The 20,646-nt window shown below is 46.0% G+C and overlaps 1 protein-coding gene across 1 annotated transcript in view; it reads left to right on the top strand.

The window, feature by feature from the left end:
- The window catches only part of CSE1L (chromosome segregation 1 like), a 1,337,268-nt gene that overhangs the window by 1,226,032 nt on the left and 90,590 nt on the right, over window positions 1–20,646 (top strand). The window contains exon 22 of the mRNA XM_044088970.1: window positions 17,072–17,303. Within this exon, the coding sequence (XP_043944905.1) occupies window positions 17,072–17,303 (232 nt within the window). The remainder of the gene's footprint in view (window positions 1–17,071; window positions 17,304–20,646) is intronic.

The following is a 20,646-nucleotide window of genomic DNA, read 5'->3' as shown; positions in this document are numbered from 1 at the left end:
GGTTTGGGTTATGATTTTCCTGTTTCACTGTTGCAGTCATCACACTTGGGTAATCTGCCTGCAGGTAGCCCTCATTCGGCCCGAATACCAGAGACTTAGTATTTCTGCGTTGGATGCGCTCACTGGTTGGCAGGGGTATAAAAACAGGAAGCCGATGCCATTACATCAGTCTTTCTTGCCAAGGAGCCCGAAGCAGAAGCAGTTCATAAGTGCCAGTCTGCCGCTACCTGAATTTTCGTTTATGAGTTGAATAATCCTAAAGTCTTCTAAAGGTAAGTACCCCGTTGGGGATCCTTTTTTTTTTGCACTAACCGATGTCGGCAAAAGTTAACAATTGTCTTGCCTGTGGAAACCAAATACCTCAGAGATTTTCATTCTTACTACGTCACCTGTTTAGGACAGACCACAACGTCCCTCGCTGTCTGTTTTGTGCCTTGTTTAAAGGCCGAACCATTCGTCGTCTGGCATTTTGTCGCTAAATTCTTTCACTGTCGATCTCTGTATTCTGAAATGACTTCGGTAAGTGATCTGACTACCAATATTCCAAAAAAAGTAAAGACAGGCCACATAGGTCCAAAGCTGGTGACTACGCTTCCATTAAGCTAGTCGCCAGTCCACCAGTACACAGTGAGGCGCTTTCGCAGCCCCTGATGCCCACTTCAGTGGATTCGCAGGCCTCTACCAAGACCCGTTTGGAGTCCAATTTGCTGCAAGACTTTTCTTCGACTATGTAACCTGCAGATGTCTCTACCCTGGATGGGTCCGGCGCCGCTGTGCAGGCACCGGCTTCTGAGGCAGTTCTTCACTCAACCGATGTTCGACTCAGACTTCTTTTTTAACCAAAACTACTGAGTTTCTTAGGCCCAGAGTACGTACTACGCCTAGAAAACTGACTACCAAAGCGCATACTCCTGCTCCTATGCCACAAAAACAAATGCTTAGAATGGACGAAGACCATAGTATGCTGATTAGGGGAAGTCCACCTTCCCCTTCTGAGAGAGAGCAGTCCCCTACAGCTTTTACAGTCCAGGAGTCCGATGACTCTTGAGATTTCTGATTATGAAGACATGCCCTTATCTGCTTATGAGGATTCAGATGCCTCCCCTCCAGAGGATTTTTCTTCTGGTGAAAACTTGCATACCTTAAGAGAGCATTTCCACTGGGAATGCCAAGACTATCCTCAGTCCAAAAAGAGACTCTGAGAATTCCTAGAGTTGCCTCAGCACAGTCCTTTAGCAATATCCACTGTCCTGGATGTTGTTTTTATGGAATCCAGTCTTACTCCTGACACTTTACCTCCTGCCCCTAGGAAACCAGAAAGGTGCTACAGAGTACCTGACACTCACAAATGTCTTTTCAAGAATCCTACTGCTGACCCAGAGATAATTTCCCAGGGGCCTAAAGGTGTCAAGGCAACTACAGCCAATAATCCCACCCCTTCGGACAGGAATTCCAGATGGGATAAGAAGGTATATACCTGTGCAACTCTTGCTATTAGGGCATTGAATTGTCAGTTTCACATGCTGAAGTACCAGCAACATATTATTGGAACTTATTAAATAAAGTGGCAGCCTTTACACACACTGCATAAAATAAAGAATTGCAGGAACTTATGCACTCAAGTCAGCAAGCATACTTTGCAGTGTGGCTTTGATGCTCTAGAAGCATCTTGCCGGGCAGCAGTCACTGGCTCTGTACTGAGAAGACATGCATGGCTGAAGGAGCAGACCTTGCCAGACCATGTCAAATCAGTTACTAGACGCTCCTTTGAACAAGGACAGTTAGTTTGGCACCAAAGCAGAAGAGGTTCTTAAAAAGATGGAAGGAAAAGCTAAGTCTATGCAGACTGTTGATGAATTCTTACAGCTGCAACCCCCTTGATTCAGTAGGCATTGCCCTTCCAAACACTGGTCCTTTCCAGCCCCCTCCAGGCCTTCTCAAACCAGACCCAGGGGAAACAGACCACCCAGACTACAGTCTCTGAGTATGCAGAGATCTAAGGAATGGAGCGTCCCCACCCCTAAAGCAGAGAGTGGTAAGTCACCTCCTTATGGAAAACACTCACAATGACGCACTTACTCACTCCCCAGCCCTGCCCAATTGCTTGTGCCCCTAGGAGGAAAACTTGCCCTTCATGCAATAAACTGGATGTCCATCACACAGGACCGGTGGGTCCTCAACATTGTATCCCAGGGGTACAAATTTTATTTCCATTCACTGCCATCCCCAAGCAGGTTTTCAGACCTTCTTCCAAGCGAATGGACAGTCTCTCAAAGCCAAGTAGCTTCCCTGCTGAATATCAGAGCTATTCAGCCAGTTCAGTAGAACAGAGGGGTCAGGGATTCTACTCCAGACTCTTCCTGGTACCCGGGAAAGAGGGCTCTTGGCGCCCAATCCTGGACCTTTCAATTCTCAACACCTTCCTGGTGGTATAAAAATTCAGAATGCTTACCCTGCAACAGCTTCTTCCTGTGCTAGCCAAGGATGCCTGGATAGTCACCCTAGACGTAAAAGAATCCTATCTGCACATCCCCATAAGGGAGTCATGCAGGAAGTACCTATGTTTCAGGGCAGGATCTATGCATTATCAGTTCTCTGCACTTTCCTTTGGCTTATCTACTGCACCCAGAGTTTTCGCAAAATGCCTGGCTCCAGCCATTCCATTCTGCAGGCAGGGAAATATCCAAATTTACCCATACTTGGACGACTGCCTGATTCAGGTTGACAGTCAGGAATTGCTGTTGCAGCACCTGACATTTGTGAAAGACCTTCTCACTTGGGGTACACCATCAGTGAATGAAAATCAAAACTGCTACCCAGTCAAAAGATTATTCCTAGGAGCAAGCTTGAACACATCCCAGATGGCATTCCTCACTTCAGAAAAACAAGTCTGACAGCCTACTTCAAACAAATTGCCAGTACAACCCAGCTCTCCAAGAAAAATACTGCAGGCCCTAGGGTTCGTGACCTCGTGTATACTGCTAATTCCATGTGCAAGACTGCATATGAGGAAACTTCACTAGTACTTAAAATGTCTTTGGTGCCAACATTCTCAGGACCTGGAAACAGTCATTCCTATCATACCCTAAGGACAGAGTGAAGCATGCAACCACAACAAGGGACTGCCATTTTCTCAACCCCACGCCACCCAGACCCCAACCACAGACGAGTCAGACTATGCCCGAGGAGCACACATGGACGGCAAATGCATTCAGAGCCACTGGAGCCCAAGTCAAATTCATCTGCACATCAGCCAAAAAGAGATGTTAGCTGTGCAGAAAGCCCAGACAGCTTTCAGATCCGCGGTGCTTGTATTTTGGCGCCAAAGCATTTATTTAAATGTAGCTGTTGCTTTGTGCCAGTTGTCTGAAGAAGTCTCACAATTAGGTGGGACGAAAAGTGCTTAACAATACATCTTTGGTGAAATTAAAGTTGTTTACAGTAAGCTTATTCGTTTGGGTGTGTAGTGCTTGCAGTCCACAGCATTCGTGTTTGCAACAAGTTTTCGGTTTGTCATTTTCAGCAGCTTTTAAATCCCAACTCTTTCCAGGACAACTGCTTATAAAAACAGACACCACAGTTGATACATCAACAAGCAGGGAGGGAACCCACTACTACCCACTCTGCAGGTTAGCCATGGCCCCTGTGGCACAATGCCTTGGACAATGCAGGTCCGTCTGCAAACTCAGTTCCTGCCAGGCAAACAAAACCTACTGGCAGACTTGAGCAGAAATCTCCTAGACCCACATGAGTGGCAGTTGGAGCCCAGCACCTTCAACCTTATGATTCAGAAATGGAGGACCCCAGAGGTGGATCTCTTTGCCTCCCCCTACAACCACCAGTTCAGCAAATTCTACACCAGGAATCCTCACAGCAGGGCCTGTAGTGGATAAATCTGTCAATCTATGCCTTTTCCCCTCTGCCCCTTTTCTTGAGTATTTCTCAAGATAAGACAGGACAGACCAAGGACAATTCTGATTGCCCTGGACCGGCCACGCCAGCACTGGTATCCTCTCCTGTGCAGCCTGTCACCGGTGCCACCCTGGCACCTGCACCAGAACCCAACCCTGCTCTCTCAGCAGGAGGGACAGATTTTGCATCCACAACTGCAAACTCTAAATCTTTCGGCCTGGCTTATTCCTTGAATTCTGCCCCAGCAACCCTAAGCATGCAGGTGCTGGACGTCATTCTTGAAGCCAGAAGACCCAGTACAAGAAAATCCTACACTAAGTGGAAAATGCTCTTTTACTGGATTCAATCCAAAGGAGAGGACACAACTCTGCCCTCCCTGCCTCTAATCCTGGATTACTTAGCAGATCTACTACACAAAGGCCTGTCCTTCATTAAGCTACATGCCTCAGCCATTTCAGCTTATTACAACAATGAGTCACCTCTCTTCTCGCACCCTCTTATCAAACCGTTCCTGAGAGGGACAAACTTAAGGCCACCAAAAAGAGTACCCACCCTTGCTTTGGGACCTTAACTTTGTACTGGAAAAGCTTGCACCCTTTGAACCTGCATCAGCTGAGTTAAAATTCCTCTGTTGGAAAACAGCCTTGCTTCTGGCCATCACTTCAGCTGGAAGAGTGTGAGCTACAAGCACTTATGACTCTGGAGCCCTTCATTATTTTCCATGCTGACAGGGTTTCCCTCAGGACTAACCTAAACTGGTGTCCAGTGTGGCTCTCAACCAATCCGTTTGCCACCATGTTAAGTTGTCAATCTCGCCTTCATTCTTGCTGGATGGGTTCCACTTGGCACTTGCTTTAGCTTGAGAACTCCTTTTACCAGCTCGAGGCAACCCTATATCCCATGATGCAAGGCGGAACTACCCCAGATCTCGCTTGCCGCTGCGTCTTGCCCTTTTTGCCAGCTGAGGTAAGTTGATATTTTCAGAAAGCTTAGTCAGGGTTTTATTTCTCCCTTGTTCCCTTGTTTATAGTGTGTAGTGTTTCTACAGCCCACCCTATTTCCCATATAGTTAAAAACTTAATTTCTTTAAAAAAATTTAAAAGAGTTTTCAGTTAGGCCTAGACCCCCTTGCTTAATCCCTACCTGTGTGTCTGTGTGTTTGGGGATTAATTGTGTGATTGTTTGGGGTGTGTGTGAGTATTTTCCTCTTGGACTATGTCTAAGGAAGGCAAGGTCTCAGGCTTCAAGAAGTGTGGCTCGTGCTGTCAGAAAATGTCTCTGACAGACCCTGCAGGACTCCTGTGCTTTGTGTCACTCATTTAGCCAGAGAGTCCTGCAGGAAAGGAGGAATAAATTGATCCTCCGTGGCTTACTTAAGCCAGAAGGTTCTCCCTCTAAAACAGGGTCTAGTAAACCTTCTAAGCCAACTGGAGCAGATCTTTCTGCTTCTAAGGTAGTGGGGGGTCGGGCTCGTTCGGTTCCGACCACATCTTGTTGCCTTGTCAGCTCCATCTGGAACTCAGGGACTACTTCATCCAGAAAGAGATCTCTGTCCCCTTCGTTGGAGTATCCATTCGCCCGGGGGTCTCCTTGTCGGAGCGGAGAGATCGAGCCAGCCGATCTTGAGATCTTCCAGGCTGTCTGACCACAACTTAGAGAGGGTGGTAAGCAGGCTGCTGCTGAAGTCGCAGGCACAAATGCTCCATAGCCCGTCTCAGCAGACTTCGGCTATTGCTTTACCCTTGAACTTCCTCCTCCGACTCTCCTCCAGAGTTACATCCCTCTTCGGCTCCGTGGTCTTCTCCCGATCTCTTCCATGAGACCTTCCTTGGAGGATCCTCTCAGTGGAGCCGGAATTTCTATTTCTTCGAACGGAATATTCCCCCTCCTCGGGGGGTGATGAGGAGTGTCCTGGCACCTGAGCCAGGTCAACGGTCCATCCCTTTAGCTCCTCCCTCTTTGCCAGCCTCTTGCTCCCAGGCCCAGGGATCCATCGCCCAGGTTTCCCATTGGGAATATCTTCCTCTTCGAGGTTTGGGAACCTCCTAAACACACAGACTCCCCCGTCTACAACATCTGATACCCCTCTGAGGATGTCTCATTTTCAGACATCCTTGAGCTCCTCAAACAGAGGGGAATTGGCCTCCATTGATCCCTCCGAGGATGAGTTTGTATACCTGGAGGCTTTTGGATCCCAACCTCCACCTCCCAGATTCTGTGGAACGAGACCATCCAAATTTATCACTACCTGTCCATCCTCCTAACAAAGATTCTAGGACCATGGACAGGTATGGTGAACTACCTTTGTCACTTCACCAGGCTTCAAAGAGATATTCTCAAGGAACTAGGTGAAGTGGTCCAGGATCCTTCTGCTGCTGGGGCTCAAGAAAAGATTGCCTCACAGCTAGCAATCCTGAATTCATTAACCAACTCCTCCATTTTGTTCAGACCTCAGGTGAAGGAAACCTTGACCAGGTGAAACTCTTTCTGCCGTTGGAGTCCAAAGGTATCCCAGACCTCACCAATCCCTTCCAGACATCTCACCCCAGGAGGTTACAAAGCTCCTACAAAAAACAGTTCCAGCAGACCAAGTAGGATCCAGCGTCTACTCCAGATTCTTTTGGTCCCATACTAGACCTAAGCAATCTAAACAGATTTGTCAAGAAGGCAAGATTCTGGATGGTCACGCTTCAGTCCATTTTGCCCTTTCTGGGCAAGGACAACTGGATGTGCTCGATAGACCTTCAGGACGGTACTATCACATAAAGATCCACAGGCGCTCCAGAAGGTTTCTCCGCGACCAGTCATTATCAATTCAGAGCCCTCCCCCTTGGCCTCACTTCAGCCCCCAGAGTGTGTACCAAATGCATGGCAGTGGTCGCAGCTCACCTGAGAGGCCAAGGATTCCAGGTGTTTCACCACCACCAAGCATCAGCTTCTTCAGACCAGAGATTACACTCTACAGCTTTGCAAAGTTTGGGAATTTCAGTGAATTTAAAATCTTCTCTGCGGCCTTGCCAATCTATCACCTTTATAGGCAGAATTAAACACCGTCAAGTTGTCAGCCAGACTAACAGATCAGAGAATCTTGGACATCCAAAATTGCTCGTGTTATTGCAGAGCAGCAAAGTCAAAGCCAAATTGATTCTAAAAGTTCTAGGTCTTATGGACCTCTGGCTCTGCTGCAGTGGATGTTATTCACTCAGTGGTCGTCCACAGTCTTCCGATGAAGCACGAGATCTTAGTCACACAATCGTGCAGAGCTCATCTGAACTGGTGGATATCTTCCCCTCTTCTTCACCAGGGCCGACCTTTTGTTCCCCCTCCTCCGGTTGCCACAGTCACTACGGATGCCTCTCTGATTGGATGGGGGGGGCATTATCAGGGCAGGATGGTCCACGGGACGTGGCAACCCATAGAATACCATCTGCACATAAATGTCCTGGAGATGAGCCTCAACGACTTTCTTCCCACGGGGAATATTGCAGTGTAAATGGACAACATGTCCGTGGTCTGGTACATCAACAAGCGGGGCGGGACCAAGTCCTATCCGTTGGTTCAGACTTTGGCAATGGGCAATCTCCTCTCATCGGTTTCTGATAAGGTCCAACCTCTTGGCGGACAGGCTGAGCAGAGCCATTCTCATGCCTCACGAGTGGTCTCTCAATCAATCTATTGTGGACCAGATTTTTCTGAAGTGGGGCACACCTTGTTGCGATCTTTTGCTACTCCCAAAACAAGTGCCCGACTTCTTCACACTCTTTCCCCTACCAGGCCAACCCCTGAGAGACTCTCTAACCCAGGATTGGCCCGGGACGACTTTACGCTTTTTCCCTTGATTCCACAAGTCATTCAGAAAGCCACCGCTTTGAGGGCCAAGTTGATTCTCATTGCCCCTTACTGGCCTCGACAAATTTGGTTCCCGACTCTGCATCGTCACCTCCTGGTGCGACCTTGGCATCTGGACCCAGTTCGGATCTTTGATCCACCAATTCAACAGCACGGGCCATTCATTCTCTCAACCTCACTGCTTGGTTGCTATGATCTCTGATCCTGTCAGAGATATTTTAGTAGCTTCTTTGAAGTCCAGAACCGTGTATGCTAGCAAGTGGCCCATTTGGGCAAGCTCCAGGCACATTGATCCCTTTACTGCTCCTGTGCATTCTGTTTTAGATTTCCTGGCTGAAGTTTTTCAGTCAGGATCTTCTTCTTCAACAGTCAAAGTTCAACTGGCGGCCATTTCCAAATATCATGTGGGATTTCAAGATCATAACATTGTCACATAGGCTATGCAAAGCCTTTCTGAGAGGAGTTTTCTTCCTCTTCTGAAGCCAATAAAACATCCTCCTCCACAATGGGATCTGAATTTAATGTTAGCATCCTTGATTTTACCATGCCTCATGTTCCTTGAAGTTATTGACCTGGAAAACTATATTCTTACTGGCTGTCACTTCAGCAAGAAGGGTTTCCAAATTCAAGCTCTCTGCATCCGTTCCTTACTTGGTTTTCACAAGGACAGGGTATCCTTAAGAATGAACCCATCCTTTCTTCCCAAAGTTGTTTCTCAAACTAATATTAATCAATCCATCGATCTACCAGTCTTTTTCCCAAATTACTCTGACAGAGCTGAACAAAAGCTTCATTTTTTGAATGTCCATCGTCAGCTCAGGTACTATTTGCATAGAACTAAACAGTTCAGGAAATCGGACCAATTATTTGTCTCCTATGCAGAAAACAGGAAAGGTCTCCCAGTTTCTAAGGTGACCTTATCTAGATGGTTGTCTTCCACCATTTCTTATGTGTATTCGCTCAGGGGCAAGCAACTACCTTCTAAACCAGCACACTCAACTAGGAGTCTATCCACTTCTGCAGCCTTTCAGGATAGGCTACCCATTGATACCATTTGTGCAGCAGCTACTTGGGCCACACCTCATACCTTTGTCTCATTACAAATTAGATTTGGCCTCCAGAGACAGGGCCAGTTTTGGTTCCACAGTTCTCAAGAGTCTGTTCCATTGAGCCACCCGGGATACAGGTGCTAGTCCCATCCAGCAAGAATGATTGACAACTTAACATTTAGAAGTTATGTACATACCGTAACGCTCCATGTTAGTTGTCTTCTCCCTCCTTCCCCCTGGCCTGGACAGATCTTGAAGAGTCTCCTCTTCTCAGGTTGTTCCCTCCTGAGTCTTCAGTAGAAGAGTCATTTGTTAGTAGTTTTTGTTTTCCTAGTTGTTCTAGGTTAGTCCTTAGCAGGGTATGTTAGCTACCAAACGAGATCTGAGGTAGTCCCACCTTGCATCATGGGATATAGGGTTGCCTCGAGCTGGTAAAAGGAGTTCTCAAGCTAACCCATCCAGCAAGAAAGAAGGCGAGAGAAGACAACTAACATGGAACGTTATGGTTTGTACATAACTTCTAATTTCTTCCCTAATCCTCAAAATAAGGAGGATAGGATCCTGCACTCCTTGGACACGTGCACAGACCACTTAGATTCTACCTTGGCAGGACCTAAGCCTTTCAGAAAGCCTGACCAGTTACTAGTCAGCTTTGCAACAGGGGTAGAGGGGAAGGCCATTTCAAAACAAACCATTTCCAAATGGATAGCACACTGCATCCATTTCTGCTGCAAGCACCGTGGGAAGCCAGTCAGAACACATTCCACTAGGGCAACATCTACCTCTACAGAATTTCTCTGAAGTCCCTACCAGCGACATCCTGGAAGCTGCTACCTGGAGTTCAGTACACACCTTCATCAAGCATTACCACCTGCCTATCTTTTCCAAATCCAGGGCAGGCTTTGCCACCGCAGTCCTGCAAGGCATACTAACCAGCCCCAACTCTTCTTGACTGCCTCCACCCTTCAGCTTTGGGAATCCACCCAAGTGTGATGACTGCAACAGTGAAACATGAAGAACATAGTGTACACTTAACATAAATGTAGATGTTTGAATGTATGAATGTATTCACTGTTGCAGTCCTGGTTTCCCTCCCTCCAGCCCCCTGTTTTTTCTCTCTCTCCTGTCTATGGCTATTACTCATCCTTTTCAGGGGTATTGGTATTTACTTTTTACTGGTGGTGTTTTCCCCACCATAACTTAGCTCCCCCATTAGGGGCAAGAAAAACTGATGTAATGGCATTGGCTGCCTGTTTTTATACCCCTGACGTCAGTCCTGGAGCTCCGATGCAGAAATACTAAGTCTCTGGTATTCGGGCCGACTGAGGGCTACCTGCAGGCCGATAACCCAAGTGGGATGACTGCAACAATGAGTACACTCTAACATCTACATTTATGGTAAGTGTACACAACTGTACTTTCTGTGCTATTTTAGGGCCAAACTCCCATTATAGATCTGCTTCCAAACCCTTATGTCAAGTAAATGACACGGGACGGAAGCATTCTAGTCTTATTCTGTCATATAGAAGGTCATCTATCTCAACCTTCAGTATATGATACTGTGTTCCACTCAACTTGCAGATCATTAGCAATGTAAGGGCCTCAGTTGGATTCATATTTGAAGTGCACATGTTTGGTGGTGATCCTCGTGTTTCACTGTTGCAGTTATCACATTTGAGTTATCTGTTTGCAGTAGCCCTCAGTCGGCCTGATTGTCAAAGTCTTGGGTCCTGCGTCAGTTGCTGTCTCATCTTCTATGACGTCAGGTAGTCAGGGGTATAAAGCATGCAGCCAATGCCATTACATCAGTCTTTCTTGCCTTGCAATGCCCGGAGCAGAAGCAGTTCGCAAGTGCAGGTCTGCTGGCTCCTGAAATTTTCGTTTTTGAGTTTCAAAACTGAAGTCTTCAAATAAGCTAAGCACCCCGTTGGGGAACCTTTTTCTTTCACTAAACCGATGTCAAAGTTAACAATTGTATTTCTTGTGGAAAGCAAATGCCACAAAGATTTTAATTCGTACTGCATTCCTTGCTTAGGCCCAGACCACGACGTACCTTGCTGTCGGTTTTGTGCCTTATTCAAACCTCAAACTATTAGTCTTCGGTTTATTTACGCTTCTAAATATTTTGGTACTCTGTCCAATTATGCAGAAATGGCTTCAGTAAGCCACCTGACTACCGACATTCCGAAAAAATGCAAAGATAAAAAGAGCAGACCGCATAGGCCCAAAGCTGCCGCCGACGCTTCTCCCAAGCTAGTCGCCAGTTCGCCGGTACTCAGTGAGGTGCTTTCGCAGTCCATGATACCCACTACTTCAGATTCGCAGGCCTCTACTGAGACCCATTCGTAGTCCGGTATGCTGCAGGATGCTTCTTCAACTGTAGAACCTGCAGGCGTCTCTACCTTGGATGGGTCCAGAGCCGCTGTGCAGGCATCGGCTTCTGAGGGTGCATTCAGGCCTACTGACTTGCATATTAAACAGACGCCATATTCTTCAAGGCCTAAAACTTGATCCATGCCTAGAAAACCAATGCCCAGACCGCATGGTCAGGCCCCTTTGCCTAAAAAAACAAATAAGAATGGCTGAAGACCTTATTACTCTAACCAGGGGAAGCCACCCTTCCCCCTCTGAGACCTAGGACTGATTTTTCCTTCTGATCAGGACTCTGAACTTTGTTTCCTCTGACCAGGATTTACCCTGATCTACATATGAGGATTCGGATGCAGAAGACTACATTCCCTCTGCTTCCCCTCCAGAGGATTTCACTTTTGTTGAAACCTTGCATACTCTTAGGGAGCATTTTCGCTGGGAAAGCCAGAATTACTCTGAGTCCAAAGAGGCTTAGGGATTTCTTACTCCTGCCCCAACACAAGCCGTTAGCCTATCCCTCCTATACCGGACATTGTTGATGCCTTCTCGGAATCTAGCCTGGTTCCTGACCTCCTGCTCCCAGAAAACCTGATTGGGTATTACAGGGTCCCTGACTCTCAAGTTCCTCTTTAAAAATTCTACTGCGGATCCTGAGACCATTTCACAGGGACTCAAGGGCATTAAGGCTACTTCTGCCAAAAATCCTACCCCCACTGATAGAGATTCCAGGGCAGTGGATAGATGGGGTAAGAAGGTGTACACTTCTGCAACCTTGGCCATTAGGGACTTAAACTGCCGGTTTCATATGTTAAAGCATCAGCAGCATATTGGATTGCTTAAACAGATAATGATGATTCCTGACTGTGCTGAAAATAAAGATGTACAGGATTTAATGCATTCTGCTGCACAAGTTGGAAAGCATACTTTGCAATGTGGTTTTGATTCATTAGAGGCATCTTGCAGGGCTGCTGTCACTGGGTCTGTACTTAGAAGACACGTTTGGCTTAAGGAGCAAAGCTAATTTGCTGGATGCTCCCTTAAACCGAGACTGCCTGTTTGGCAATAAAGCAGTAGTAGTACTTGAAAAGATGGAGGAAAAAGCTAAATCTATGCAAACTGTAAAGATTTCCTACAAGTACAGCCTCCCAGATTGAGTAGGCATTGGTCCTCTAAGAATTTGTCCTTTCCTGCCTCTTCCAGGCCTTCTCAGTCCAAACCCAGAGCCAGCAGATCACCCAGGCTTCAGTCCCAAGGTACTTACAGGACTAAGCAGTGGGGGGCTCCCACTTACAAAGCAGGGAGTGGTAAGACTTCCCCCATGGTAAACTCTCAATGAGTTGACTTTAAACCTTCCAAGCCATGCACAACTGACTGTTCCTTTAGGGGGAAAGATTGCCCTGCAGGCAAACAATTGGGAACTCATTACCCAGGACAAATGGGTTTTAAATATAGTTTCCCAAGGATACTGATTCCACTTCAACTCTTTACCAACCCCAAACGGTTGGCCAGATCTACCCCCAAATCAGTGGGCAGAGGCTCAAAAGCAAGTTCTCTCTGTTAAGCATCAGAGCTATTCAGCCTGTCCCAGAAAAAGAATGGGGACAAGGTTTCTATTCAAGACTTTTTCTGGTACCCAGAAAAGACTATTCCTGGCGTCCTATCCTGGACTTGTCTATCCTAAACACATTTTTGGTAATCCCAAAATTCAAGATGCTAACTCTTCATCAGCTGCTTCCTATGCTAGGCAAAGATGCCTGGTTGGCAACACTGGATTTAAAGGAAGCCTACCTGCACATCCCAATAAGAGAATCTTGCAGAAGATACCTACGCTTTAAAGCAGGCTACATGCACTGTCCATTCTCTGCACTGCCCTTTGGCTTATCTACTGCGCCCAATGTATTCACAAAGTGCCTAGCTCCAGTCATTGCATTTTGCAGGCAAAGAAATATTCAGATATACCCATACCTGGACTATTGTCTAATTTAGGCAGAAAGCCAGGACATACTATTAAAATATCTGGCATTTGTAAAGAAATTGCTAACTTCTCTGGGGTACACCATAAACAAAAAATCACATCTTGTACCCTGCCAACAAATTGTATTCCTGGGAGCAAGCTTGAATACAACTTCCCAGATGGCCTACCTCATGCCAGAGAAACAAGTTCATTTGACAGCCTACTTCAAACTACTGGCCACAAAGACCCAGCTATCTGCAAGGAAAATACTGCAAGCCCTGGGGTTCATGACCTCCTGCATTCTACTAATTCCATATGCAAGACTGCATATGAGGAAACTGCAATGGTATCTAAAAAGCCTATGGTGTCAACATTCTCAGGAACTAGAATCAATGATTCCTATCATACCTTGTCTACAGATAGTTCCTTTGGTGGGCAGAGGCCTGCCACCACAAGGGACTGCCATTCACTCTACCCCCTGCTGCCCAAACCCTAACAGACTCATCAGACTATTCATGGGGGGCTCAATTGGCAGGGAAGTGCATTCAGGGCAAATGGAACCCAAGTCAAATGCACCTGCATATCAATCAAAAATAAATGCTAGCTGTACAGAATGCTCTGACAGCCTTCAAGGACCACATTCTTCCAGGACAATTATTGGTAAAGACAGACACCACTGTTATGTGGTACATAAACAAGCAGGGAGGAACCCACTCGTATCTTCTCTGCAGACTAGCCATGTCTCTGTGGAACACAGCCTTGAGCTACCAAGTGCACCTACATACTCCATTCCTGCCAGGAAAGCTAAATACACTGGCAGACGACCCAAGCAGAAATCTCATGGACCCACACGAGTAGAAACTGTAACCAAAGATATTCAGCATGTTGAGAAACAAATGGGGGAGCCCAGCGATAGACTTGTTTGCCTCCTCCCTGAACTACCAATTGCATAAATTCTGCACAAGGACTCCCCGCAAACAAGCTTGGAAGGTGGATGGCCCTGTCCTTCACCTGGAAAAACTTATTAGTTTATGCCTTCCCCCTCTGCCTCTCCTCTCCAAGGTACTACTAAAGATTAAACAGGACAAACCAAGGACAATACTGATTGCACCAGACTGGCCACGGCAGCACTGGTGCGCTCTCTTGTGCAGTGTCTCGCTGGTGCCTTGGCACCTGCCTCAGACCCCTGCTCTGCTGTCCCAGCAGGAGGGCCAGATTCTGCACCCACAGCTTCAAACCCTGAACCTGGCAGCCTGACTAATTACCTGATCTCGCCATTACTATCCTTCAGTAAGCAAGTAATGGATGTCATTCTGGAGACAAGGTGGCCTAGTACTAGAAAATCGTATGCTGAAAAATGGAAGAGATTCTGTTCCTGGAGCCAAACTCGGGGGATGAGCACAGCAGCGCCCAATTTACCTCAGATACTTCAATAATTAACTGAGATGCTTCATAAGGGCCTTTCCTTTTCCTCCATCAAAATTCATGCCTCAGCCATTTCAGCTCATTACAATACAGAACCACCCCTCTTCTCTCATCCACTGCTGAAGCAGTTCCTCAGAGGGGGCAAAAACTTAAGACCACCCAGGAGAGCCCCTACCCCAGCCCTGGGACCTTAACTTTGTATCGGAAAAGCTCACTCTACCTCCCTTTGAGCCCAGCTGCAAATGCAGAGTTGAACTTCCTTTCTTGGAAAACAGCCTTCCTTCTAGCCATCACTTCAGCAAGAAGGGTGTCTGAACTACAGGCTCTCTTGGCTGTGGAGCCTTTCATCTTTCATGCGGACAGGGTGTCCCTCAGGACCAGTCCCTCCATGCCCAAGGTGGTATCCAATGTGGCCCTTAATCAGTCTATTCATTTGCCAACATTTTCTAATCTACAGAACAAAGGGGAACGAATACTGCACTCCTTGGACGTGCACAAGACAACTTCGATTTTACTTGGACAGGACTAAACCTCTCAGGAAATCTGAACAGCTGCTGGTTGCATTTGCTGCAGAGGGGAAGGCCATTTCAAAGCAAACTATTTCTAAGTGGATGGGCCACTGCATTCATTTCTGCTGTAAGCGCCATGGAAAACCTACTCCACAGGGGATAAGACCACATTCAACCAGGGCTGCATCTACCTCTACAGCCTTTCTCAGAGGTGTCCCTACCAGGGACATAGAAGCTGTTACTTGGAGTTCTGTACATACCTTCACCAAGCATTACCACTTGCCAATCTTTTTTAAATCCAGAGCTGGCTTTGCCACTGCAGTCTTGCATGGCCTTATAGCTGGTCCTAATTCTAATTGCCTCCACCCTTCCTTAGCTTTGGGAGTCTACCAAAATGTGATGACTGCAACAGTGAAACACAAAGAACATAGTACAGTTGTGTACACTTACCATAAATGTAGATGTTAGTGTATTCACTGTTGCAGTTCTGCTTACCCTCCCTTCAGCCCCCTGACTTCTATTGATTGTACCTCTATTCTTGTTTGCTATGCAATTTTTTGGTATATTTGCTTTTTTGTTGGAGGTGTAACCTTGTATCTAATTGCTTCCCCTTATGGGGGCACCTGACATCTGGGGCAAGAAAAACTGACGTAATGGCATCGGCTGCATGCTTTATACCCCTGACTACCTGATGTCATGGAAGATGAGACTGCAACCGACGCAGGACCCAAGACTTTCATAATCAGGCCGACTGAGGGCTACTGCAAGCAGATAACCCAAAATTGATGACTGCAACAGTGAATACACTCAAACATCTACATTTATGGTAAGTGTACACAACTGTACTTTTCTGCGCATTATGATCCTTTGGCTGGCAGGAGTGGTCTAACAACTTTTGGTCAAGCGATTAAAAGTGCTGTCTTTTCCTTTATTTGGTATTTGAATTTTGACATGCTTTACCATTCTAAGTTCGAAACTGCTTATTCAAAATCATTAGTTTTTGCATTGGAAAATGCTCTTTTTCCTGATGGTTTTCATCTCCTTCCACGTGATCTTGGAGGGATAGTCCCTCTTGCAGGAAATAATTTCTGTCCTTTTGTAAGGCTTGAGAGTTCAAGACCAACCTGCATTTCCTGCCACACATGGCTTCTGAATTGTCTGTAAACCACTGATCTCTTTGAAGAAGTAGCACAGTAGGTATGTGTAGGCCACTTGTCACATTCCACAAGGGTAAAAAGCAGGGCAGGGTCATTCAAACCCATCTGGATCTGGGTGCATGAGTTTAGGGCAGGTGAACAGCTGGTGCTTATTGTAAGGATAAGTGCTGCAGTAGTAGTCTTTACTCTTGGGGTTTGCTGGAAAGCTGGACACTCATCTTTGCACTGTGCTCCAAAGTTGTCTTTGTACGTCCCCACAAGCATAGCTCCTTCAGCCAATGTCAAACCACTCTGAACAGGGGAAGAGGCACAGAATACCTTTAGTTTTTTGTTAAATGAAGCATTTGTTTAGCCTGTATCCATTCTGTCACTACAAACCTATTTTTAGAGAAGAGCAGGTATGTTATTTTTAGGAGTTAATATTCTACTTTATATTGATTTGTATTTTGATTCACTGCCAAATTAACTTGATTGGACTTTGGTATTTTTTGAGGCTGAGGAAACAAAGTTGATCCTTACCAGGGCTGGAAAGTGCTTTGCTCCATAGGGCTGATGAATTGGTTACAGCCGGACACACTGCCTGCAATTCCTAGGTTTGTGCCACACTGCATTCATTGTTTTGTAGTTAAGTTTTCATGCCTGCTCAACTACCTTTTTATCTAGACAGTGCTCCTGTGTATCTCTTGAAAGTACAATTCGTCCGTTTGGTCTTGTCTGGTTAACAGATGAATAATACTAAAGCCATCTAATAAAATAAGTATTTGTTTAAAAGCATCTGATGTTTTATAGGATAATGTAATTCCAAAAAGTATAAGAATAAGTTGCTTACCAATTTTTCTTTGGAAGGACCCCACTTCTTCAAGCTCAGATTGGCCTGTTTGAGCTTCCTGAGGATGATACTATCCCTGATGATGAGCACTTTATTGATATTGAAGATACACCTGGCTATCAGGCTGCGTTTTCACAACTTGCATTTGCTGGAAAGAAGGACCATGACCCAATTGGAGAGACAGTTGGCAATCCCAAGATTCATCTCGCGCAGTCTCTCCACAAATTGTCCACAGCATGTCCTGGCAGGGTATGTATTTACACAACTGTACAGCACAAGTTTTATTTAACTGATTCAACTGCAGTAACTGTTCAGTTTCTTAATTTTATTTTTACTGTGCAAGCAATGAAACCTTTGTATGTCCTTTTATTCACATGTTGCAGTATTCAGTACATATGGGTTTACTCCTGTTGCTAGCCAAATGTCTGACCAGTATACAAAAGATTTCAGTCACTGTAGGGTGTGTGGGGGACGTCTGACATGGCTAGCAGAACATGGGCCATAAAAGTAACATCCTCTCGCACCAGCCCTCAGAACTTCGCAGCTGCCAGTAGAACCTCAGATGTTCCTTCCTGGCTGTCTGATATTAGAGAAATCAGTTAAATGACCTGTTGGGGAACCTTTTCAGTTACTTATTTTGTTTCTAATGCATGTTCATGTCGTCCAGAAAGTGTAAGTGCAGCTGTCGGATACCTCACAAGGACGCCCATGATCAGTGTCTGCTTTATTTAGGTAAATCGCACTTCTCCAAGGCCTGCACCATCTGCCCAGGCGTTTGTGCCCTAAACTCTCTGCAGCTGTCTCCACGCATTCAACTTATACCTAGAAAAACAACGTGTCAAACAGCATTGAGTATGGAGGGTTCCGCCGAATTGCCTTCTGAACCACCAAAAAAGAAGGCCAAGACAGTGAGGCCTACTATGCCTCCTTTGACTCTCAGCCTTTGTCCGACAGCCTGGTTGAAGACTCTGGCTCAACAACTTTGGATACAGCCGGTATCTACACAGAAGCCGTACAATTTTGCGCAGACGGCACATCCACAGAGGCTTTTCCAACACTGGGGGGGACCTGCGATTTCAGCAGGGACCGTCTGATCCCTCCGTTGTCTTACAATCATCCAATACCAAGCCTTCCTCTGTTCAGACGCCCGGTAGGCCGTCTCTTAAAAGGAAGAAAAAAAAGCATGCATCTCCTGATCCTGAATGTACCCCGGACTGGCAGGCCTTCAGCCAGAGCCTGTTTTTAATGCCTTTATGACCTTACGGCCTACCACTCCACAATCCCTCCTCCTATACTGAGCCCTAGGCCTTGGGCATCAGATTCCTTTCAGAGGGAAGAGGAGGAATTCTCCGATTCTTCTGAAGAATCCCTTTTCATATACATCCCAGCTGCCTTCTCCCCTGTGATACGACTCCCCAGAGGAAGAATTTGTTGACCCTGACTCCCCAGCAAGAGGATTTAACTTTTGGTGAAACTGTTACTAAAATGAAGGAACATTTCAAGTGGGAATAATCTGAAATGACAGAGGTGCAAAAAAAGTATCATGACCTCATTCAGATGCGTTTCCCAGCTCTTACTGCTGTCCCTCCTATTCTGCCTGCTTTACTGGATGCCTTCTCAACAGCATCCTTCAGTCTGGACTCAGCCCCCTGCCCCACACAGACCTAACAGGTTTTATAAAGTCCCTGAGACTGCTTAATTTCTAAGTGTGTCCTGCTGTAGACCCTGCCTCAATTTCCATTTCCACTGATAAGGCTTCAGAACTGTTGCCTTCCACCACTCTCCTCCCTGCTGACAAGGACAGCAAAACTGTGGAACGTTTGGGTAAGAAAATATATACTTCTACTACTGTGGCTTTCAAAAGCTACTAATTATCGGACACACATGGCAAAATATGCCTTATCCCTTTTGGAGAACACCTCAAAGGAATTGTCTGTCTCCCCTGATTTTGCTGCCAAAGCTTCACTGTCTTCCCTAGTTGCCCTTACTTATCAGGTTACCAGAGACTCTATCAAGTGGAGTCACGATGCTGCTGAGACCTCAGGCAGGTCACCAGCATCAGCATGTGCCTTGAGAAAGGTACTCCTGGCTATGCCTCCAACCTCTACCAGATGATGTTTAGACCCAAACTGGTTGATGCTACCTTGGGCAATACAGCCCTGTTTGGAACAAAAGTGGCAGACTTATTCAAGTCATTACAACAAAAAGGGCCAGAGGCTGCCCTTTCAAGACAAGGTAGGTAGTGTGACTGCCTGCCAACCTTGGAACCCCCACCTACTCACTCTGTCCCTCTCTCTGAATCTCTTTCACTACGTGTGGAGACTCATCACTTCTGACAACTGGGTGTCTTCTGTAATAGAAAACGGTATTTTATGACCTGACCCATGGCTCCAAAGAGAAGGGGTATCCCACAGCCCCCAAAAGAGCAGCACCCCCTCTTTTGCAGCCTCTGCTAGACAACCTTATGGTTCAAGGCACCATTCAGACAGTTCCACTGTGTGCAAAAGGAAGAGGCTTCTACTCCAGGATTTTCCTGGTTCCAAGAAAAGATGATCCCTGGAGGCTAATTCTGGACCTCTCTATACTCAACCTCTTCCTTCAGGTGCCAGCCTTCAGTATGCTGACCTTACCAACTCTCTTCCCACTCCTACCCCTCTAGGGTTTATGGCCACCTTATATTTTCACCTGATTTTCACACTGAGCTGATCGAAGGAAGGACACTGAGGAAACTCGGAGCTATAATATATAACATTAAGTATCCTGTTTTTTGTTTATTTTGTTCTTTCTTTGTTATTTATAGCACTGTGTACTGTGTATTTTTCTATCTAGTTTCACTGTGTGCGAGGTATTAACTTTTATTAAGCATCTGTTGGGTTGTTTCTGATAACTTGTTGCAGTTAAACTCTTTTTTTTTTTCTGGAGGCTCCTTTAGCTGTTTAAAACTTTCATTTAAAGGCTCACTGCTGCTTTTCAGCTGTGGGAAACATTTCTGCAGTTTGTTTCCCACCCTCCCTCCCTGTTGGTGCAGTAGTTGGTGGATTTGCAGTTGCCCGCCCCTAGTGTAAATTTGATGTGGGACCCTCCTCCCAGTCTAGTGTCATTACCGCATTCTACCCAGTACAGGGAGAACATTTGAGAAGGCCAATCAGCTTAGTTTCTGCTACTTCTTTCTCTCTTTCCTTTCTCTCTTTCCACCTAAATTTTTTTGTCTGCTTTTACTGTATTCGTGTTTCTTCTTACTTTATTTTACTTTTGTATCATCTTAAAGGTACTTAATTGTATTTATTACTGCTTGGTGTAACTCATTCTAAGCCTTTTAGTTTAAGCACTTGGGCTTCAGACCAGTTGTTTTACATTAAGAAGGTTTGTGGTCTGCACTGTAGTGGCAGAACAGGTAGCTTACATCCTTCTAGGTTGGGAACTGCTGATTGAGGGCTCAGTGTCTGTTATTCTAAAAGTGTATTAATTCTGGTTTAAGCACTTGGGCTTCAGGCCAGTTATTTTACATTGAGTGTTCTTGGTCTGACTCTTGTGGGAGGAGAGGCTGGACTCTGCCCTTCTGAGCTGGGAATTTCTGGTTAAAGGCTTATAG

The sequence above is a fragment of the Protopterus annectens genome, chromosome 12.part0 (assembly GCF_019279795.1).
Source record: "Protopterus annectens isolate FY-2018-M chromosome 12.part0, PAN1.0, whole genome shotgun sequence".
Lineage (NCBI taxonomy): Eukaryota > Metazoa > Chordata > Ceratodontiformes > Protopteridae > Protopterus > Protopterus annectens.
Note: the sequence above shows the minus strand (reverse complement) of the source record. Positions and strands in the feature narration are given on the sequence as shown.